The 23,367-nt window shown below is 37.7% G+C and overlaps 2 protein-coding genes across 8 annotated transcripts in view; both read right to left on the reverse strand.

Annotated features, from left to right (window-relative positions):
- Positions 1 to 23,367, reverse strand: part of Gng10 (G protein subunit gamma 10) — a 31,347-nt gene that overhangs the window by 4,545 nt on the left and 3,435 nt on the right. The window contains exon 2 of the mRNA XM_048783105.1: positions 23,249 to 23,365. Within this exon, the coding sequence (XP_048639062.1) occupies positions 23,249 to 23,365 (117 nt within the window). The remainder of the gene's footprint in view (positions 1 to 23,248; positions 23,366 to 23,367) is intronic.
- Dnajc25 (DnaJ heat shock protein family (Hsp40) member C25) lies at positions 5,121 to 23,361 on the reverse strand. 7 transcript variants are annotated; one of them, XM_048783211.1, is made up of 7 exons: positions 19,375 to 19,439; positions 17,666 to 17,715; positions 14,173 to 14,428; positions 10,405 to 10,557; positions 8,613 to 8,805; positions 8,335 to 8,513; positions 5,121 to 6,345 (listed from the first exon to the last, which is right to left on the reverse strand). In XM_048783211.1, the coding sequence occupies exons 4-7, from the start codon at positions 10,525 to 10,527 to the stop codon at positions 6,223 to 6,225; spliced, it is 618 nt and encodes a 205-aa protein (XP_048639168.1). In that variant the 5' UTR covers positions 10,528 to 10,557; positions 14,173 to 14,428; positions 17,666 to 17,715; positions 19,375 to 19,439; the 3' UTR covers positions 5,121 to 6,222. The 7 variants fall into 7 exon arrangements, with proteins under 7 accessions (XP_048639168.1, XP_048639166.1, XP_048639162.1 ...); XM_048783209.1 differs by having other exon boundaries at positions 8,335 to 8,805; positions 14,173 to 14,407; positions 19,375 to 19,440; XM_048783205.1 differs by having other exon boundaries at positions 8,335 to 8,805.

Below are 23,367 nucleotides of genomic sequence, written 5' to 3' on the forward strand. Positions count from 1 at the left end.
AGCAGCTGCGCCCGCCCCGCCGCCCGGCTTCGACAGCCCGGGGTCCCGCAGCCGCAGGCGAGGAGCAGTTAGCGGTGCCGGCGGGCTGGCGGTGCTCTGAACCCCTCCTGCAATGAAAACCTACATGGCACCTGCGTCTCGTCTGTGCCTGGGACCTGGGCTGGGACCAGAGGCCCGTGGCAGGGCGCGCAGAGCAGCGCCCATCTCCGCAGCGAAGCTAGGGCTCCTGGAGGGAGCGAGAGTCGCGTGGGGTGTGCACTCCTCAACGGGCAAATGTTCCTGGTGAGCTGATTCCCCGTGGCTGGAGCCAAGGTGTGAAATGAATTGGAGAAATAAGGGGCCATGAGAAGACTATCCCGAGGGAAGTGGACGACAATTTGTAGGATTTCATGAAATAGTAACAGGCTAACCTATAAACCTGTTCCTGCCTCATGAAAACCTACCAGTCAGTCTAAGGGTCAAGGAAGTAGGGTAAAACTATCTCAGCCCCCGCTGTCTTTGTGAAATATATTGAATAAAATTAGATTAGCTTCTGACCAGTTTCTGTTTTCCTGCATTTTCTTTAATGTGCACGTTCTAAGACTGGGATCATTACTATATGTAAATTTGGAGTTTTTTTTTCACTTAATGTATTATGAATATCATTATTCTTGTATACATTAATTACACTTGTCAGAACCCACAAATTGAGTAATGCAAAATGTAATATTTTGGCTTCTATAATTGAAAAGTCCATGGACTTTAAACTGGTGGATTTAATTACCTAAACAATAGCTTCAGACTCTTCTCCATCTCTTGGCTTTGCCTTCTCTGAGCCTTGGCTTTATTTTCTTCAGTGGTAGATAGGCTGTGAAGGCAAGCTTCATGCTTTCATTAGCCAAGCCTAAGGAGCGCAGTAGCAAGTATATCTCTTCCTACTGGTTTCAGCAAAAGTCCTCACAGTGGATCTCACTGGCTGGTAGTGAGTGATGGGCTCAAACCCTGAACCAGTTACTACTTGAAGGGAGGGATTTGTTGGAATGGTCAGATTTGCTGCCTGGGCCAAGAGCAGGATGAAGATCTGAGTTAGCCTTACATGTAGTGGGCCAAGGTACACCACCCCAGTTCCTGTTTCAGGACTGAGGCACTCATTCCTCCAGTGGCTGGAAGTGGTGGCAGTAGATGATTCTCATCTGATTCTGATCTGTGAACTGCAGAAAACATGTAGGCCAGAGAACACCTAGGCCAAGGTCACAACCCTTCCAGTGTTAACCCTCTTCCATTGGTTGATGGAAGAAAGATATCTATATATACATACACTCACAAACACATATATACATATATATATATATATGCATTTTTATATAGGAAAGAAAAACGTAACTATAAATATATATGTATACACGTATACTTATGTGTAATGCATACATATATATGTGTATAAATATATGTCATCAGTAAGCTCTTTTGAAACCAACCAGGGCACTGTAGTCTAGAGTAGAAGATGTGATTTCCCTGCAACTCCAAGATCCACTCCTAGGTGAGAATCCTGTGGAAGCCTTTGCAGGTGTGCACAGGGGCTCAGGCAAGAATCTCATAATTTGCCATCTGCTATAGGATATCTAGCACAACCATTGTCCTCAAGTTACACTGATAGATCATCCCAGCTCTGGAGCACCTAAAGGGATCATCTCAAGTCTTCATGAAGCACAGGCCAACTCCTCCTTCTGCCCAATCCTCACTTTCTGAACCCTCTGCCAAGTGTTGGTTTTAAGGCACTCTCCAATAAACTTTGTTTGTATGTGGTGCTGAGGATAGAACCTGGGCCGCACGCATGCCAGGCAAGCGCGCTACCCCTTAAGCCACATCCCCAGCCCACACCCAATAAACTTTCAATGTGGAAATTTTCATCACAGGGTGTTTCTCTTAGGAACTCAAACACATGGACCAAGACGGGGGAAGAGCAGTTTCCCAAAGGAAAATCAGGTTGTTGATGTCAGAAGAGGGGAAAGGATAGAGAGAAGAAAAAAACTACAGCTACTTTTAATGACTGCAACAGTTTATTACTGCCCTATTATTTAATACCATTACCATAAACATATATCTCTGTTCAGATATTTCCTTAGGATGCACTCCTGGAAGAACCAATGGGTCAAAGAAAATACTTAAAACTTTGCTACTTTATCTTCTTGAAGGTGATAACAACTAATTTTCCCACTAGAAGACGATGAGACTGCCTATTTCTGTGCCATCATATTGAATAACTCCACACTGTAATTCTTAACCAATCTAATAGGTGAAAAAAATATATCAGAACTTTTTAAATACCTTCACTATTAAGACTGAACACTTCTTATATACATTTTGTGAGCTATGTATTCATGGTCTATTGTTGTTCTTGTTTTGTTTTCCAATTTTATCCATGATCTTTGGAGTGATAAAATCCTACCTAGTAACAGGAGCATATTTGCACATTTGAAAGCCTTCTCTCTTGGCAAGTTTCTTTGCCTCAAAAAAACATTCCAGTAGAGATGGAAGCATTACTAGACTGATGAATGGGACAGAATAGAATGTATTTTTAAAACATGGCATTGGCAAAGAACTCAGCACAAAGATATAGACTGGAGGAATGAAAGGCTCTTCACAAAGCTGCTAAGAATGAGAGTCATGGGAAACTTAAAAACAATCAAAAAGACAAGTTTTGTCTTTTCGGTGGGAAGAACAGCCCTGGCTAGGACTGCGAGGGTAGGAAGGTGGAGAGACACATCAAAAGACTCCATCCAGGTGGTTATGAAATGCAAAGGAAAAGGGGACAAGGTTCTGAAGTGGAGTAGGCCAGAACTGATGCCAATAATGTGCAGTTTGGTTTAGGAGAAACTAAGCCCCTTTGGTTAAACATGTCCTCTAGGCTCTTAAAAATGCTCAGTAGTCAAGATGTTAATGAGAGATGTCTGCACAGTAATGACAGCTGAATTATAAGATTATCTTCAAATAATTACACATGAAGGTTTTGGATCTGCCCAGAGGGACACACAGTATACTTGTGTCAGCCATGAGGTAGCAAAAAATCTGGGGGGTGTGGCCCATCTCTCTGCTTCATACCCACAACCACCTACTGCCCTTGCCCACCTCAGTGTTCCTTTGTGCTACTCTTCAAGAGGAATGCTTGGATGTGAAATTGCCTGGTTTTGGCACACAGCCCCTAGACTGATCCATGGACCAGCAGGCCAAGTGCCACTTATACTTGAGGAGGACTGGCCATCTGTGTGATGTTTTTTACTTTACCAAAATTGCTTCCCATCCATGACTTTTCCATCATGGAACTTCTGAGCTGAGAGGAACAGTCAGATAGTGCAGCACATCTCCGACTTTACAGAGGAAGAAAGTAACACCCTCCAAGGAACGTGAAGTCACCGATCCATTATCACAGAAAATGGGAGTGGGGACAAGAATTTCCATCTTAACTTTCAAGAGAAGTCACCACCCACCTGGAGGATGAGGGGCCCTTCCCACATGTACAATGACTTCCAGAACTCTGAACAGAGGTGAGGCATGGGGACGTTCCTTCTCTCTGCAGTTAAAATGCACAGATCACCAGTATTTTTTTAAATGTTGTTACTTTTTCTTTCCCCCTTGGTTAAGCTAAAAACTTTAAAACCCCCCATTTCCAAGAATGTCAGTATTTTTCAGAAATGTCAATGCCCTTATAAAGACAAGTGCTTCATTTGTTTCTGCTCTGATCTGCAGTTCTCCACTCTTCATAGTGACTTATTTTTCCAGAAAAGGTCTATGAATCATTCTTCTCCATAAAAATGATACAGTGGGAAGGTACTTCCTTCTACCAATGTTATCCCAAAATTGCAATAATGTATACCTTCTGTAGCTTCCTAAAGTAATAATAGTGGACTATATTCAGCTGGGCCCAGTGGCACACATCTGTAGTGCCAGCTACTCAGGAGGCTGAGGCAAGAGGGTCGCTTCAGCCCACGAGTCCAGGGCCAGCCTGGGTGGCATACTGAGGCCCTGTTCCCTCAAAACAAAACAATTTAAAAAGTTCACTTCCTTTACCTATTGTACTTTTAGAACCTTAGAATGAATGAATGAATCAGGAGCTGAAAGAATCTGCAGATGTCCACAGGCATTTTGGTCTTTGGGAGGTGGTGGAACTTACAGCTACCACATCTTCTTGAGCAACTGTTCTGCTGCTCATTTTCTCCAGTGTCCCTTCACTAAATACAGAACTTAGACTATGGCAGGGCGATTCACTGTCATCATCTCTGAAAGTTCTCCTTCCTCTCCTCTGTTGTCAGCTGCTTCATGTTGTACCCCAGAGTCAACAAGGGCAGGCAGCTGCTTTTAAAATAGCCAATTCCCACGCTAAGGACTTCACTTTTTCACTCTAGCTCTGTAACCTGCACAAGGTAAGAAATTCTAATACTTATTAAAAGAAAAAAGAAACAAGTTTGTATTAGAACACTCTGCTTACCATGAATTTTAACAAATGAGACTTCCTCTTTCCTGCTCACTATGAAGGCAAGGGAACAAACATTTACTGAGCACTTAATATATGCCAGAGTATTCTCACAAGAATTGTGTGAAATAGTGAGGATCCTCATACTAAAGAAAAGGAGATTCAGAGGTCAGAAAAATGGCCCCATAGACAACCTTAGTGTATTTGATTACAAAGTCAGAGTTACTCTACTCTACCTTGCTCTTATTAAAAGAGGAACCTCTAATTAGAAATCTGTATGACAGTGATCTGAGACCATATGATCCATTCCATACACAATTTCTGAAGATATCCCAAATCCTTTAAAAATTAAGACATCTTTGGGCTGGGGTTGTAGCTCAGCGGTAGAGCGCTCGCCTGGCACGCGCGAGGCCCTGGGTTCAATCCTCAACACCACATAAAAATAAACAAACAAAATAAAGGTATTGTGTTCAACTAATTATGTAGCCTTTTTTACTTAAATACTCATAACATTTCTTGATCACAGATAATCTATCTACTTTAGTCCTATGAAAATTAGGCAGGTTCTAATTATGGAATTTTAAGTCTCCTATGCTACATTAATATTTTAAAAATTACATAATACAAAACCAGTGAATTAATCTTTTAAATGTCATATGAACAAACATGATATATTGCAACCATTTTATTAATATGAAGCAATGGCATAAATCCTTCAACAGGAATATTGGTTCACTATTGTAAATATGTATTGATACTCTGTATAGTATCATGCTTGATTCAGTAAAATTATGTGTCATTTACTTTAGCTTTCACATTATAAAAACATTTATATTTCAGTAGTTGAGAAAACAGTATACAGCCATGCTTATCTTCTTTCTAGTTTAAATGCATGTAAACACTCATGTACAATGGATTTCTCACTGCTCAAGGACTTCATAAACTATGAACAACTTTTTAGCGCTATTTGTCCAGCCATTTTGTTTTAATTGAAAAGAAAGTGAGCGAACAAACAATGCTGTGGTACAAAAGATCTTTGTACAAGATCCCCTTCTGAAGAAATGTTTGAGTAACTGTAGTCCTACAATGAGACTATAATAAAGATCATCCTACAAGGACATGAGGCAGACCCACTCTCCTGGAGAGTTTCCGATCTTATTAAGAGTACTATTATGACTGGGGTGGAGTGGAGATCATTAAGACATTCTGGAAGACTCTCCTAGAGAGATTATTCTGAACATATCTCAATCCTATAATGACTATAATGAAGACAACATGACAGTTGAGTCATTCTGCTGAAGAAATTTGTGTCCATTAAGACACAGTAATATAATTAAATGATATAATTATATTACAATTAATTTTTTTATGTTCAGTGAAAATATAGAGGCCATGAAAGCAGAAAAATGTGGCACTATGACAAAGAATAAGGAAGCACTCTTAAAGAATAAACACTTAACACAAAAATATTTCACAGGTATCTAATAAATTTTCATGTCAAATCTTTTAACTAAACATATAAAAATTTTAAATGGCAACTAATAAATTTCCATGTCAAATCTTTTAACAAAATCCACAAATAGATTATAAAAATTGAACAATCATGTCTTATGTATAAAGTTTTACGGAAAAGTTGAAATTTCTACATTATTCTGTTTAATCAAATGCTGAAGGAATTTGAGTCACTGTTGAGGAGCAGTTGATACATTTCTGAAATAGTTACGAAAATAATATCACAATTAAGGTTTGGCACAGTAGCATTCCATCAATCTTCAGTCATCTGCAAAAGTTAACCGCCCAGGCCCTTCGTTCTTCATCCATCTCCTGTATCTCTTCCATCTTGGGTCATTTGCCAATTTTTTCTTCAATTCTTCCTCTTGTTCTTGTTTGTAAATCTGTAAGTATAAATAACACTAACTGACTTTACAATGCAAAGAGAAACATTTCCCATTAGCTTTATTGCATTTTTATACTTTTCAAATATAACTTAGGTAAACGATTCCAAAGAATATATTGACTGATTTGATTTCTGAAGACCATTCATCTACAAATGCTAAGCAATTAAGTATTACAACAATCAGTGTTAAATAAAAAAAAGAACTGTATAAGAACAACTACTTCCTTTTTTGTCACTGAATTCTACAACTTAGAAATGCATTCTTTTCCATATTTAAATCATACATGAGCTGAGTTTAAATGGCTTAACATTTACTCTCTACAACTAATGTTCCAATATTAAAGCATCAATATTTTTTAACATGGTATGTTGTAAATTTAACTGATGACTTTCAGATTTGTTGACCTTAACCAAGGAACAAATTGACTTTAAATATATATCTGCTCAAAACTAAACTTATACCTACTTTTATCTTCAAAGATAATCACTGGTTTTAAAAAAAAATTATTGAAGTCTCTAAAAACTAGATAAGCCATATAGGTTAAGAACAAATGGATGCTAATTGAAACTAAATAGACAAGTTGCCATATCCAGTTTCATAGCTACATCAAATTTTAGAAATAAATACTATTTCCATATTTTAGGAAGCAATGACTAAAATAACCTGACATAATAACAAGATAATTCAGCTCTGTACAGCAATCTAAGAAAGGCAGTATTATGTCTAAAAGAGAAAACTTTTCAAATAGTTTGAGAGCTAAATAGTATCTTTTTTAAAAAAATATTTTTATTAGTTATTCATGGACCTTTATTTTATTTACTTATTTATATACAGTGCTGAGAATCGAACCCAGTACCTCACACATGCTAGACAAGCGCTCTACCACTGAGCCACAACCCCAGCCCCCTAACTAGTATCTTAACCTTCCATTTATTTGTAAACAGGCTGAATATATTTACTTGTTTCCAGATGTCTATCTGGAAACTTCCAGTAAGTTAATGGTCACATATAATTTAGACCAAAACTTTACTTTCAATAAAATCTACTTAGAACCTCACATAGTTTCAAAACTAAAAAAAAAAAACAAAAAACTAATCTCTCTCAAATTTCTTGATAGTTTCAGTGTGTTCTATTTGACATTTAACATATTAATGAATTAACTGTATTCAGAACTTAAAATTTGAGGACAATTATAGTAACAAGAACTGCTTGTCCCTTTGCACTATGAAGGTGATGACTTCAAAGTAACTTTTGTAACTGAGAAGTATAGAATAAAAAACATTTAATAAAATGAATGAAGTTTAATGACATTACAGTAAGTCAACTTAAAAGTAAAATAAAACAAGCACATCTGTAATCCCAGTGGCTCGGGAGGCTGAGGCAGGAGGATTGCGAGTTCAGAGCCAGCCTCAGCAACTCAGCAAGGCCCTAAAAAACTCAGCGAGACCCTGTCTCTGAATAAGATATAAAAAAGGGCTGGGGACGTGGCTCAGAGGTTAAGGGCCCCTGGGCTCAATTCCTGGAACCAAAAATAAAGTAAAATAAAATTTTCCATACATAGATTAGTTACTATGCAGAAGGTTCTGGGGTCAATAATTTTCAAAGAGTATTTCAACAAAATTTCCATCTTATTCTCTGTTTTGCTTTTTTTTAAAATCTCTGTCAAAGAAAACTTGGGAAGGACCAAATTTTAGTGCAATTAACAGAAAGTTGTTTAACACCCCTGCGAACACACACATCATTACTCTACAGATTAACACAACAAATGTGACCTTTTCTCGGAGTTAGCCGAATTTGAAATTTACCTTATAAAAAGGCAAGTTACAGGCTAAAAACCCACTGGCCAATTACAGTCACACTTTTACTAATAAAATAACTTTTTCATTATTCAACTCTTGGATTTCATACACTTCTATATCCCACCGTATCCATAACCCAGATTTGGTGAGGGGGCGACAATAAACCCACAGTAGTGTCACTACTCACCTCATAGTTCTCCTTTATCCAGAGCTCCCGTTTAAGAAAGGTTTCTTTCTGATGATCTTCTAGACTATCAAACTGAGACTTTGACATCTTCATAGATTTACGTATGATATACAGTCTCTCTTCCTCCCCATATTCTTTGCCTTTGATGTTAAAATTATAAATCCACCGGCAATACCAGGCTATATATGAGCACAAGTGAAAAGGAGCTAAGATAATTTGAAACAGGAGAAGATCACGTATTTGGGGTTTCTGGTACCCTCCCTTTATATCTATTTTACTTTTTATAATGTTCTTTATGATGTTCTCCTCCTCGTCACGAATTTCCTCTTTGGACTTTTTATTTCTGCCTTTTTCTTTGGCTTTCTTGAGCAGTCCCTGCTGCTTTGCAATCTCAGTTGCTTGGATACGGTACTTGGGCACTGTGGCGAGGTAGCTAATTGCCTTATTGTAGCTATTCCACCAGCTGAAAAACTAAAATATTTAACAAAGAAAAATAAGTCACTTTTATTAATAAAATTCATGTATACTAAAGCAATAGTAGAGAGTCTTGGTGAATACCATCATCCAAAAATTCCATTCTGATTAAAATCAGGGATCTCAAAGATCTTATGTCATAAGTGGACATGCATGTGCTCTCTCTTTCTTGTATTTTTGCAGTACTGAAGTTTAAACCTAGGGCCTTGTGCACGCTAGGCAAGCTGTCTACTCCTCAATTACATTCCCTGCCCCCTCTTTTTCTTTAACTGCATCCACCTACTAGAGGAAAAGTTAAATGGCCAAAACTAGATGGTAAGAAATTAGTTTCTAAAATTCCTGGAGTATAGCAGACACAGGCAACTAGGTTCATTTTATCCCTTTCCTACATCATCTACATATATCAGAGTGATACTTATTCAATTCTGAACTGAAAGATTCAAATACATATTAACTCCATGTATTTGGACAGGAAAACATTTAATTTCGTGAATAAATTCTACCACAAACAGTTTTATTGTCAGAAAAAGGCTTGTTCCTCAGTACCTCTATACATTTCAAAGTTTCCATTTTACTAAATGCATACAGCAGTGATACTATTAATATTCTGAAAGAGTATACAAATAATCTATTAGAAATAGCAAAGAAAAATCAGTAGGGTATTACAATGTCTAAAACAAAAAAGTAAAATTATCCTTGCTTTCCCCCTCGAAAGGGGGGGGGGGAGATGATATATTTAAAATATATCTTCAACAGGGAATTCTAATTTTTGTTTGGGTTTTTTCTTTCACAATTTTAATAAAATTAGCACTTTTCCTGGATATTCCTGCCCCCTCTTCCCTTGACCAAAGAGTAACAGGGAATTCTCTTACTACATGAATTGCAGTTGAGAATCATTTCTGGGAATTAATCTGAAGAAGTCATTTTCAAACTGAAGAAGTCATTTTCAAACTAGTAAAATGCTCTATTCTAGTCATCTCACTGTTCTTTTCCATTAAAGTAGCACATGGCAGGTGTGGTTAGTGTAACAATAACAACAGGGAAAACTTGCTATAGGCTCAGTTAAATTTTTGTGATATTTTAAAGCAACATAAAAAGTTACTATACCTATTTTAATCTGTCAGTGGTTTTCAACCTGAACAGAAGCACCTGTAGGGGGGCATGTGGAATGATGCAGGACATTTCTAACTATTACAATGGTGAGTTCTACTGGCATTGATGGATGGGAGCCAGGACTTGCTATGCCATAATTAGAAGCTCTTATTTCTCCCAAGTTCATGGGAAATCACTGAATAGTTCTAGAGAGGCAAATGATATAATGTAGCTGTTATGTGGCAAATACATGAGAAAAGATTTGTATTCTGTGGGGGTTTTATAGTTACATAACTACATTTATCATCAGTTACTTAGATTTCCCACTGACAAAGATTTTAACACTGTTGGTTGCTAGAACAAATGGATGGTAGTTTTCTAGACTCAAAACTTAATCTCAAAAATTTTAATCTCAACTAGAAGTCAAATATTACAAAAAGGTACTTGAGCTGTAAAAGAGTAGGCAATGTGCACCCACATTGAAAGACATCCACAGATACACACCTGAAACACTGAAATAGCACACACACTGACCAAAATCACTATCCTAACGTCCACTTTGGGGGTTAAGCGTCTGCTGTAGTAATGGTAGTAATGGCTGTAGTATTCTTCTGGATGATCCAGCATATAGTCATAATCTTTTCGTGTTTCTTCATCCTGCAAAAATGACAAGATTTCCAATTGCATAGGACATTTCATTAAATGGTCTAAGTTTATAATTTAAGTCAAACCTAGAAGTTTATAATTATGAAAGATTATTCCAAACAAAAGTTAAAATTGTCAAAATAAAAAAAACTTCCCAATGCATAAATAAATTTGTTTCCAGAACTTTAATATTAGTTATAAAATAACTGTAATATAAAAATATTCCAAATTTTTATTCCTAGAAAACATACACACACTTTAACAACAATTAACCATGACTTTTTAGCTAATGCTGTGGTGCTAATAAGCACCATGTTCCTATAATGTAAGAGAATATTGAGGGCTGGGGATGTGGCTCAAGTGGTGGCGCGCTCGCCTGGCATGCGTGCGGCCCGGGTTCGATCCTCAGCACCACATACAAACAAAGATGTTGTGTCCGCCAAATACTAAAAAATAAATATTAAAAAATTCTCTCTCTCTACCTCTATCTCTCTCACTCTCTCTTTAAAAAAAAAAAAAAAGAGAATATTGACACCTATTCAACTACCGTTCATAGAAAAAATGTTTATCTCTTACATATATTCATATTCACATTCCAGCCTTGTATAGAAAGTCTTATGTTGAAAGCAAGGATTAAGATCAAAAAATAGATGAAGCCAATCTGGGTCTACAAAACTATGCTTATCTCAAAAAACAGTGAGACATCAATGTAGTATAAGGGTCAAAGTTCAGCTGTGTGAACCTGGGTAAAATATTAAGCCTCTGTGAGCCTCATTCTTCATTTGTAAAAGGAGATAATACTGCCTGCCCTAATATTTTTACATGATTGTTTTAAATATCAAATGACATACATGGTACATAAACATGTTACAAATATGTAGTGATTTACTATTATAATACATTGTCACAGCCCAGTTCACAAACAAACTCACTGAACTATGGCATTCTGAAAAGCTGTCCTGAATATTCACAAATAAAACATTTCCTAAAATATCTAATTCTAACCTATTTCTAACAGAGATAAATGCCAGTGTTTACTGAGCTACCCAAGTTAAGGAGCTACTAAAGTAGGTTGCAATTTGCTTTGTATCCCACAAGAAACCTGTTTTTCAACTTGTCCCATTTAAAAGAAAAATGCCAAAGGACTAAGACCAAAATGAGTTCTTTAAGCTCTACACATGAGTAGAATAGAAACCATTACAAAAGCAAAAATCTTTTTTTAGTTAGATTTCCTTATTGATTAAACTATTCATCATTAATAAAGCTGCACGTTCTGAGCTAAAGGCATTTCAACAATTAATCTAGTGCCTTGTCACTGCAGACAGATTCTCTGGAGGTAAATTCCTGTTGACAACTTTAAAATACACCTAAAATACTACGCAGACAAAAAGGAATGCTAGTTAAAATTTTTAAATTTCATTTTATACTTGAGATTTGAATTTGTATCAACCAGCTATGAAAAAAATAATTTAAGTAAAAGGGATGGAACCCAGGGGCACTTTACCACTGAGCCACATTCCCAGCCCTTTGTATTTTTTATTTGAGACAGGGTCTTGCTGAGTTGCTTAAGGTCTCACTAAGTTGTTGAGACTGGCTTTGAACTTGCAATCCTCCTGCCTCAGCCTCCTGAATAACTGGGATTACAGGCATGTGCCGCCAAGTTCAAAGAGCCAATCCATAGAGGTCACACAGTCCTAAAAACTAAAGCCCACATGTCTTGTTGTGTCTCATTTTTGAGTACTTTAAAGTGTCCTTTCAGAATTTTTCCATTCTCCCTTCAGTTTTTGCTTTTTTAGGCTAACTTTATAGAAATGCCCTACTTGAAATTCTTGATTTTCAATTCAGCCTTTCAATCCCAGCAGATGCCTTTTGAAATGTTTTACTTCAAGCATGATTCTTCTTGTTTCAACTAGATCACATGTACTTGAAACTTAACACCAGACTTGAGATAGAATTCCTGAGTTTCCAGCAGCCCTGTCTACACAAAGCCATTTGCCCAGCTTGGGTGGCTTACTCCATTATACACACAGCAAGGACTTCAAGTGTCACTGAAACCCAGTAGTGGAAGGCATGTGTCCTGTGGCTGTCCTCCCTTCTTTGTTCTCTTCATGAAGGTCACATTCCATAGTATGCAGATGCCATCCCTCTTCAAGCATTTCACCCAGATTGTCCCCCATGGTCACCATCTTCTCACTGTTTTCAGATTTGTGACTTCACCAAACCCCGAGCTCCTCCTACAGGAAGGTTAACTAATGCTCCAGACCAGCAACTCCAAAATCTATACCTTGTGACTAGCTTTCTACTGCAAGCAGAGTCTGTGGGGGTCTATTCAGGGCCCCACAGTTCTCAAGCTACCTAATTGCTATAAAGGTTTTCAGGATCAAGTCTGACTTCTCTTAGAATAGTTTTTTACTTCAGGTAGGAGGAAAATAAATTTATGAGCCTATTTGGTCATGATTAAGAAACTAGAAAGTTGGCCACCTCTTTGTCATAGCATTTATTCAAAGTTATTTAATTTTCACTTAAAGTTTTCTCTCCAAAATGAAGAAAACGATCTTTAATCTGAGGTATGCATACAATTTAGAAGGTATTCCAAGTTGACACAAATTGGTAAAAGTTAGTAGATCTCAACAGCCTAAGTCAAAATTCTATTCTTTAGTAACCTACAAAATTTAGAACACAAGAATACCAGGAATAGAAGAAAGAAAAAAAGACAATAAGAACATCTTTCTTTTTGGGACCCAATTAGAGAGCTAAGGTACAGTCTTACTATAACACCACAGTTTTTTCTCCGACCCATCTTAGAGCTAAGGTAGTCCCACATTTTTTGTTATTTATCTCCAATGCTTCCCACCAGTTATAGTTTAAAACTTCCTTGGTATGTAAGAAGTCCTCCACAATTGGCCCAAATTTACCTCCTAGCAAACATCTCTTATCACTCTCCCCTTCTTTTACCCACAGCAAACATTCAGATTGCAATTTCTGTCATTTTGCATGTTCTTCCAGTACCGCTTCCTTTCTCAGACCTATGTCTTGGAACATATAAATCTCTCTAACTTGAAGCCCATCCTTTCTTTCAACTTCATGAGTTCCTGTTAATCATTTAGGACATGCCTCAGACAGAGTAGGGCCTCCCCCTTCCACACATCCCCTCTTTTTTTTCCCTTTTTGCAGTGCTGGAAGTCAAACCCAGGGCCTTACACATGCTAGGCAAGCACTCTACCACTAAGCTACCCCCTAGCCCATGGACCACTCTCATTATACTTAGTATCTATTTATTATAGCACTTATCACATTGTAAGCATCAGTTTTTTCTGTTCTTTGAATAAAAATTTCTAGGAAGTAGATAGGGTAATTCATTAATCTCTGTATATCTAAGACCTATCACAGTGCCTGGCATTCAGTAACTGTCATTTCAAAAATGAGTGAAATGTTATAAAGGTTCCCCTTCACTATATACATCTCTCCAGCCACACAGGTCTTTCTCCATCTCACCAGCAAGGCTGGATGGGTAATTATATCACAAAAACTTTAGCTTGGCAGAAATGACTGCTTGAATTCACTGCTTACAAAAATTTGCTAATGTGCCTAAAATAGCTTAAACCTTAAAACAGTTTAATATCTTACCTTTCAATAAGGTAGTACTTTTTCTTTCAGCAATTTTGTGGATCTTAAGGTCCCAGAGTCAGGAGATTCCAACTTCTTTCCAAAACCAAAAACTTTATACTTGTATCTTCCTCCTCTCTGTCCTGAGCCTTGATAAGCAGGGTAATAAACTCCTTGTTTCTAATCTCTACAGGAATAAATGGTGCTTCTGCTGGTGTCCATCCACTCCCAATCCTCTTGGGCATATGCAGGAGGACTGGAACATAACCACCAATATCTAGATCAAAAGTGAACAAGAGGAAACCCACAAGCAAAGAAAGCACTGAATCCTTCCTTTTCTTATGAAAACAATCATCCCTTCCCCAGAGGCAAAACAAGATGTTCCTGCCCTTCCAAGAAATGAGTAGCTTGATTTCAATAAATATAAGTTGCAATAATATAATTATTGCAGCCAGTTTTACATTAAAATTTTCTATTATACAGAGTGTTGAAATCATGTGGGGATGGTAAATGCTAGGAATCGATAATATATAAAAACAATCATTTTACAAGCTCTTAAAAATATATATTAATTTTAAAAGAATCTCACTCTCTTTCACAAACACACACACGATATTTAGGAAATATAATCTATGTTGAATTTTTTTTTAAGCCATTACATCCTACTGAAGAGGAAGAAAATTAACTATCAGTTTCATTTACTTTCTTGTTCCCTAGCCAACAGTCACTAGCGCAACTATCTTCTCATTCTCAATGACTTCCATGATTTGGATCATTACCAATATTCTAGTGAGCATCTGACTGTCCTGCCTCCTTTCAACTATGTCCTGAATATTTTCTAAATATAATATAAATACCTACAATTTAACATGCTCAAAAATCAAATTTGTTTCCCTGTTTCTGATAATATCACCAACTACTTGGTCACCTGAACTTTCAAAAACCTTTGTCATTTCAATTCAGCAAATAATGACACAAGTTATCAGCCTTGTGTTAAAAACAAACAAAGACAAAAACACAAAGACAAGGTCTTGGCCTTAAGAACCTTCCCATCTAAAAGAAGAATCTAGCAAGCAATAATTTGATTTGCTATGGAATAAAGGACCAACCAACTGCCTGGGACCACAGGCAATGGGATTGACAGAAGAGATGAGAGGAGAGCTGGATCCTAAATCAAGTAAGATGTGAAACTTGTTACAAGCAAAGGGAACAGCAAGTGTTGGAGCATCAAGGAACATAAGTATTCAGTGAAGCTTGAGCACTAAGGAAATCCAGAAAAGACTAGTACACTTATCTAGAAAGGTAAGTATGGTTCTTACCATAGAGGATTTTATATGTATGCCAGAGTTAGGGTGTTGTCATTTGTGATATTCAAAAATGAAATGTTTGAAAGTATGAGAACAAATGGATTGACTAGAAGGATGTACTCTTGAAAGACAATTCCAGTATCATTATTAAAAGTGGAATAAGGGAGGGCTGGGGATGTGGCTCAAGCAGTAGCGCGCTCGCCTGGCATGCGCAGGGCACTGGGTTCGATCCTCAGTACCACATAAAAATAAAAATAGAGATGTTGTGTCCACCGAAAACTAAAAAATAAATATTAAAAAAAATTAAAATAAATGTGTCACAGTAGATTGGGTAGAAAGAGGGGAGGGGAGGGGAGGGGAGGGGAGGGGAGGGGAGGGGGGAATAGGAAGGGTAGCAGAATACAATAGACACTAGTATGGGCCTATGTATAAACGCGGCTGCACGCGGCTGTATAACCAATGTGATCCTGCAATCTGTACACGTGGAAAAATAAGATTACGTACCCCAATTGAATCAAATGTAAAAGATCATTGTAATGTTTTGAGCAACTAATAAAAAAATTTTAAAAAAAGAAGTAAAAATAGATCAAACTTAATAAAAATATTTCACAAATCCTCAAAAAAATTCTCTCTCTAAAAAAAAAAAGTGGAATAAGAGAGAAATATTTTTTTGTTATATATGACAACAGAATGCATTACAATTCATATTACACATATAGAGCACAATTTTTCATATCTCTGGTTGGAGAAATGGTTTTTAATAGTTAAGAAGTAGAATAAATAAGACTTGATGATTAAAGGGGCACACAAGACTCAAAGGAGATGTTGAGCATGATACTGAAGTTTCCAATTACAATTACCATATGGATCATGTTACTGTCTAAGATAAACAATGGAGGAAGAGGACAGCAAGTATAGAGAAGATGTGAGGGGAAATTTTGAAATGGGAGAGTGAAAACTGACTAGATACCCTTTCAATCTCTGGAGCCTCCAAAGATTATCTTTGTCTGTCTATGATTAACCTACTTTAATTCTGTTAAGAAGTAACTTATAGAAAACTGGAAATAATGCAAATAACTCCTGTTTTCAGGAAGGCAAACTCTGTCCAGTAGAATGCAGCTGATTACTGCCTTGTAGTTATTAGTCAGTTTTACAGGTATTCCAAAATTCCCTATGACTACAAATGTGGAACACTTTTTCTTTTGAACTAGTTTTAATACCTTACTGGTTTCCTCATTAATTAATGAGTTAAAAAAATCTCTGCTATTTATTCATTTTGTTTTTGTATGAGAGTCATGACTATAACCTCTTTTAAAGTTTACATTTAACATGGGGCTGGCATTGTAGCTCAGTGCTAAAGTGCCTGCCTGGCATGTGTAAGGCACTGGGTTCGATCGTCAGCACCACATAAAAATAAATAAAAATAAAGCAAAGATATTGTGCACATCTACAACTAAAAAAAATTTTTTTAAAGTTTACATTTATTGATTGATGATTGATTGATTTCAGACATATGATAACTGTGCTACAGATAAGAGGCAGCTGGAAACATGAGTCTGGAGAGCATGCAGGTTTTAAAGTGGTCAGCTTAAGAGCAGTGACTAAAGTCAAAGATGTAGAGTTTTGTCAAGAAAAGCTTAGAAAATAGAAAATACACAGAGGACAGAACTCCAAGAAAAAGCAATGTTTATGGATCAGGCAGAAAAAAAGACTATTTAAAGACTGAAAAGAGAGCTGAGAATGTAATTCTCAGGTAGAGTGTTTGCCTAGCATGGGCAAAGCCCTGGATTCAATCTGCAGCATCACAAAATAAAAATAATAGTAAATTACATCAAGAAAGTCAAGACAGGACACCTTGAACTTAATTGTCAACAACACTAAATGCCACAAAGAGTTCCAGCAAGAAGAAGAAATGAAGAGCAGCCATCAGATCTGATAATCAGAGTGCCATTTTCCACTTGTTAAAAGAATGGTTCCAGTATGTGTGCTGGTACACATGTTAATCTGATAGCTTAAATAAAAGAGAGATGAAGTAAATACAATGAATAGTAAAGAAAGAAGAAAAATGCACGTGTAGCTTTACAAGAAACAAAATTAAGTGAATGGAGTAAGAAATGAATCAACTAAGAGATTCTCAAGTTATAAAAGAGGAAAGATGAGATTCCAAAGGAAGAATACAGAAATAAAATGAGTTCAGTCAAGAATACCTTCTTGCTCTCCCCAGCCCATTCTCTACATTGCTCTCAGAGTTTTCTTTCTGTAACAAATTTAAGATTGTGTCATTTCGTCACTTTAAAACCTCTGGTAACTACTCAAAACGTATAATTCAAATTCCTGAAAAGAAATTATGGGTCAATCATATCTGATCTCAAACTACGCTCCAATCTCCTAAAACTGTCTCCCACACAGTTCACAGGCTTCCAACCTAGAAACAGCAGACGCATGAAAAGAAGTCTATAAAGTTATGCACTTGTGTATATCTCGAAATGTTCCATTTATCCATGGTAAATCTATATAAGCTAAATTAAAATGCCAACTACTCAGTTCTTGGCTAGAATCATACAAACTCAGTAGTTTTCAAGTTGATCTGATTGGTTGATTAGTTGCAGATGACATCAGATGTCAGGTAGTCAACACCAGAATTCAACACATCTGATACATAATCAACCTCAGCCATAAGTAGGACATAACAGCTGAAATTAAGGAGTCATTAAAAAAAATAAACAACACTTATGGTTTCACAGCTGAATGTAAATGTTACACATGCTACCACAGCATTCTGGGCCATGGGAGAAATCACTATCAAATGTATTACTCCTTCCTGCTAAACCCAGAAAGGTCTCAAGTGTTCCAGATAGTCATGCCCAATCAGAGTAAACATGTAAAATAAAAACTATCTGCAGTCTATAATCTGTAAACATTCTCAATCTAGTTGTTTACCAGCATCAAAACTATACTAGAATTTACATATTATAATATTTTCATGAATATAGCCATTCTTGTTATTTGCAGGGGACTGGTCCTAAGACCACCATGGATATCAAAATTCTCACATGCTCAAGTCCCTTAAATCTTGGTAACCTTCAATCTTGGTAACTTTTTTCTAGATTCATCCAGCTCTAAGAGTACATTCTTCTCTAATCCCCTAAGAATAAATAATTGCTTCCTCTCCATGGCACAATATAATCTGCACATACTTTTATTAACCAAACAATAAGTATATCTGCCTCTGTTAAGGGGGTTAACCCATTAAGTCCCAAGTTTTCAATTCTGCGAACATAACAAATACTTTAATAGTATTTCAAAAGTTACCATAAGTGGTATATTTATTGCTCAATATAGGTCTTTTTAGGTGTTCCACATCTGGAGCAATGGGACAAAGTGGGTTAAAAGCTTAAAGTCAGGAACTGCACTTTTTTTATCCATTGTTATGGTCTCCTCCTCAGCACCCATGTCAGTGCTGGTTAGAGAAAAGGGTTGAGTAAAAGAGTGTACTAAGGTATAACAATAACACAGCAGGGGAGGGAGTTCAGAATCCCCTTTTTGCTAAATTCTTCTTAGGGGTTAAAGCACTGCCACATCAGATTGATAAAAAGAAACTGAAGTGCCCTTGTGAAATCTCCCTCCTTTCAAAGTCAAGGCTGGAGTAGAAGGTGCTTTGCATATCCTTTCAACTTACAGATAACCTTCATGCCAGCAATACTCCCAAGAATTATTCTGTATTCTCCTCTTGTGATCTTGCAAACTACTGTCCAATTCTACTACTTTCCCATTTCCTATCAGTTTTTTCTAGGTATCCTTTCTAGCTATTCCTGCATCTGCTAATTTTTATGCAATTTTTCATGTTTCATCCATTTCATCCAATTTTTAACTACATTCAAAAATGATTTTTAAGGCCGGGAGTGGGGACACTCACCTGTCTGTAATCCCAGCGGCTGGGGAGGCTGAGGCAGGAGGATAACTAGTTCAAAGTCAGCCACAGCAATTTAGTGAGGTGCTAAGCAACCCTGTCTCTAAATAAAACACAAAAAAGGGCTAGGAATATGGCTTAGTGGTCAAGTACCCCTAAGTTCAATCCCCAGTAACCCCCCTCCAAAAAAAAGATTTTTATAAAATGATTATAGTTCTCACTGAAAAACCACCCAGAGCATTAAAAGAATAAATGCAATTTTTCTCTCATACAGGAAATTTTTCATTCATAACATCTATGCCGCTCTTTAACATTACAATTAATGTGGGTGGAACTGCAAAATAGATTGCACATAACAATATCAAATGCCCAAAATTCACTTTCAATTTCCATTCTATTTGAATCTGCTTCCAGATGTGTTTAAATGAATAATATTCATTATCTGATGTGCCAGACATTGTGCTAGACTCTATGGATATACACACAAAAAACAAGGAGGCCAGGTTTAGCGGAGAGGAGAAGGGCTACTCAATATTCACGGTGCAGTGTGATAAGTGCTATAGTGGCAAAAGAACAAGAAAGCAGTAAGCGGGACTAGAGTGTTCCACCTGGTAAGATTCAATGTTGACATAGTGAGAGTTTACTTAACTTCCAAAGTCCATGAATTCCCTGAACCCTGATAGTCAAATATACTAAGTACTATTGCACTGTCTTAACTTACACAACAATGTATGAAATCATTATGGTCTGAAATCTTGCTGAGATCTGGAATTGTAAATTATTTGGAATGGGAATGAAGCATGACTGGGCAAAAGCATCTTTCCATTATTACTTATTTTTCTTTTTCAGATTTTCCCCAACCTCTCCCTGCATGAGCCCAATCTTTGATTGCTGATATAGTAATAACTGAGTGTCATATTTTCTTGTCTTAGTAACTACACTTAAATCATGTTAGTATATTTATTATTCAATAACCACCATCTAAAAAAATCTCTAGAGCCAGGCACAGTGGTGCATGCCTATAATGCCAGCAACTCAGGTACTGAAGCAGGAGGACCTCAATTTTGAACCAGCCCCAGCAACTTAAGAAGACTCAGTCTCAAAATAAAAAAAATAAAAGGGGTTATGTCTCAGTGGTACAACATCCCTGGGTTCAATCTCTAGTACTGGGAGAAAAAGTCTCTTTCTCAAAAGAGCTTTTATTTGACCAAAACAAGTTCAGAATCATAAATCCACCAAGCCTTATATAAACAGTTGCCATTTTAGTGATAGCATTTATTATCAACAGAGACAGGCTTATAAATGCCATTTTTATTCTGGAGCCAGTAGAGCTCAATTTCTCCCACTATTCTCCCTAACCTGCACCTAGCAAAAGTCATCAGGAACTCCTATCCCTCACAAACCCTTTTGCCAGCTTGAGGAGACCATTTCAAGCAAAATAGTGATTGCATCACCTGAGCGTCAACGGGATAACTTAAAACCTGAGGTCCTCCAAATTGGATGACCCGAATTTATTAAATCTTTGCATGACCCAGAAATGATATTCTCTGGCAACTTTTTCACAAGTCTCCATTATGACAGAAATTAAATCAGGCCACCCTGTTTGTTTTCAATAGCTTCTCCCATACACAGCAAAGTCCTTTTCCTTATCTCCTCATCTGCAATGAGGAAAACAGATCTTGGGAGGGACTCCACTTGGAAGCTGAATCTATGTTCATCTTTACAAATTCTAAACAGGAGTTTTAACAGTTATGCTGGGTCTGACTTTCAAAGGTCCAAACTACTCAAGATACTCCCTTTCTTTCACAAATAATTTCTATCTTCTTGCAATAAGACAGTGTGTGTGTGGAGGGGGTGGTGCCACAGTTGGGGAGCTACAGAACACCTCCAGGCTTCTCTCCTCCAGCAGTACAACTTCATTTTTGTTGGAAGGGTTTGTAACTACCACAAACATCCTGTCAGAGTCCAGAAGTGTTTTCCTCCAGAAATACTAGTTTTAACTGCCTAAACATTTCTTGTTATTGAGTGGACAAATTATTTTATTAGCTAACACTTTAGAGGCTTCTTCCCCTATAAAAGCAACCACATAGATTCGCCAGATCAGTCCTCTGAAACTGGCTTTTTAAGAAAATGGCAAGAATATTAAAAGAGTCCTGGGGGACCTCCTGGTACAAACTTCTCCTCCCTAACCATGGCACTTGTTTTCAATGTTCTTACCAATATGCTCACCATTCTCAAGCCAAACTTACCCATCTCCAACCCCTCAAAACCCAGCAACAGTTGCCCTCTCTTTTGGAAATTCTCCATCTGTCCAGAGCTCCCCATGCACTACCAGAGCTTTGGAGCTTCACCAGTGGCTGGCTGTCTGTCTGCACTAACGTCTTTCCTCTATAAAAACAGGATGACGCTTCAACATGTTGGGTTACCCCAGTGGAAAGACTTCCTTTCTTTTCTGAAGTCTGTCATCAATCACTTTTTACCCTAAATAATGGGCAACTAAGCCCTCTGACCTAAGCACTTTCCTAACTCTTCACCTACTCCTGTTAATTGCCAATAAAAATTACAAACCAAGGCTATCGAGAATTTAGTGAACCAAGCACACTTTTTTTTTTTTAATTCCTAATTACCCAAACTGTACTGTACAGAGTTTCTAACTCTCAGTATTTTCAACTCCATAAACCTAATCTGGAGAAATGATCCATGGTTACATTATAGTATATCCAGTCAAAATAGTCATTAAATGCAGACTGTAAGCTAGGCATGGCCGAGCACACCAGTAATACCAGCTACATGGGAGGCTAAGGAAGGAGGATAGCAAGTTTGAGGACAGACTAGGCAATTTAGCCAGACCCTGCCTCAAAATAAAATTTTTTAAAAAGGGGTGAAGATGTAGCTCATTGACATAGTGCTTGGCTAGTACAGGAGAGACTCTTTGTTCAATCCCCAGTACTCGCTCACCAAAAAAGCAGACTAAAGGAGGGACACTTAAGACGGTCTTAAAATAATACCTCACAACTATAATTGCTGTTGAATTAGCACGATGGGCCCTTGAAGCAGTAATAGCTCCATCAAATGTGACTTATACTTGGTGATTTCTCATATGGTCTGATCTTTGCAGTAACAGAAAAAAAAAAATGGTGTCAGGGTAAATCTCCCCCACCCTCATTCCCATAGTACACAAGAAAACCTTTGTCAAATAAAAACACATATACGAAAAATATTTCTTGCTAGAAATTCTCAGTCTTGTAGCCCAAGTCATTAAGCATCTATTTAGGGGTCCTACCTGGGGGATTTCTGGCGCTTGTCAATAAATCCCCGTAATAATTCTGTGAGGAGTTATCATGCCTGGCCTTTATTGTGGTATGAAGAAATAGCTATCCAAGGTCACGAAGGGGTATCAGAGCCAGGAGTCAAATATCTGGCCTCTGACAGATTGTTCATTGTTCTTCTTTTAGTTCCTTAAACCCCTAAGTGTCATCATTAATACCATCCCTAGAAACCAACCTTCTGTCATATCAAATTGGCATGAGCAGTGTCGCTTTGTCATATCAAGTTGGCATGATCGGTGTCAATATGGTTTCTAAGCAGCATATTATCAGCATGTTTTCATGAAATGATAAAATGCCCAGCAGCGCTTTCCATAACAAGGACTGTTTAAAAAGAGGAGGGGGCCGGTTATCCTCCCCAGGGCCGGAGGAGTTTCCCATTTCCCACCCTGGTCAGTGGGCCAAGCTGACTTTCACAGGGCCACGTGGCAAATGTGAGCCTCCTAAAGGTCGAGGTGGCGGTCGCTCCCGATGCCGGGGTCACACAGGACACCGCCACGAGGGCGGAAGGGCCAGACCACCGGCTCCCCGCGGCCGGTCCTCACAGGTCTCACCTTGAGAGTCTCGTAGGCGGTCGCCACCAGCAGGAAAGCCTCCTCGGCGCTCCGCGGGCTCTGGTCCTCGTCGCCGGGCTCTGGCCGGTAGCGGTCCGGGTGGTAGCGCCGGGCCAGCT

Source organism: Marmota marmota, unplaced genomic scaffold (genome assembly GCF_001458135.2).
Source record: "Marmota marmota marmota unplaced genomic scaffold, marMar, whole genome shotgun sequence".
NCBI lineage: Eukaryota > Metazoa > Chordata > Mammalia > Rodentia > Sciuridae > Marmota > Marmota marmota.

Coding starts and splice junctions, on each gene's coding strand:
- Dnajc25 (XM_015492099.2), bottom strand. CDS start 10,527: ATGCTGGATCATCCAGAAGAATACTACAGCCATTACTACCATTACTAC. Junction 8,806..10,404: donor GTGCTATTTCAGTGTTTCAG/GTGTGTATCTGT, acceptor TAAATATTTTAG/TTTTTCAGCTGGTGGAATAG. Junction 6,346..8,334: donor GGATAAAGGAGAACTATGAG/GTGAGTAGTGAC, acceptor TTATACTTACAG/ATTTACAAACAAGAACAAGA.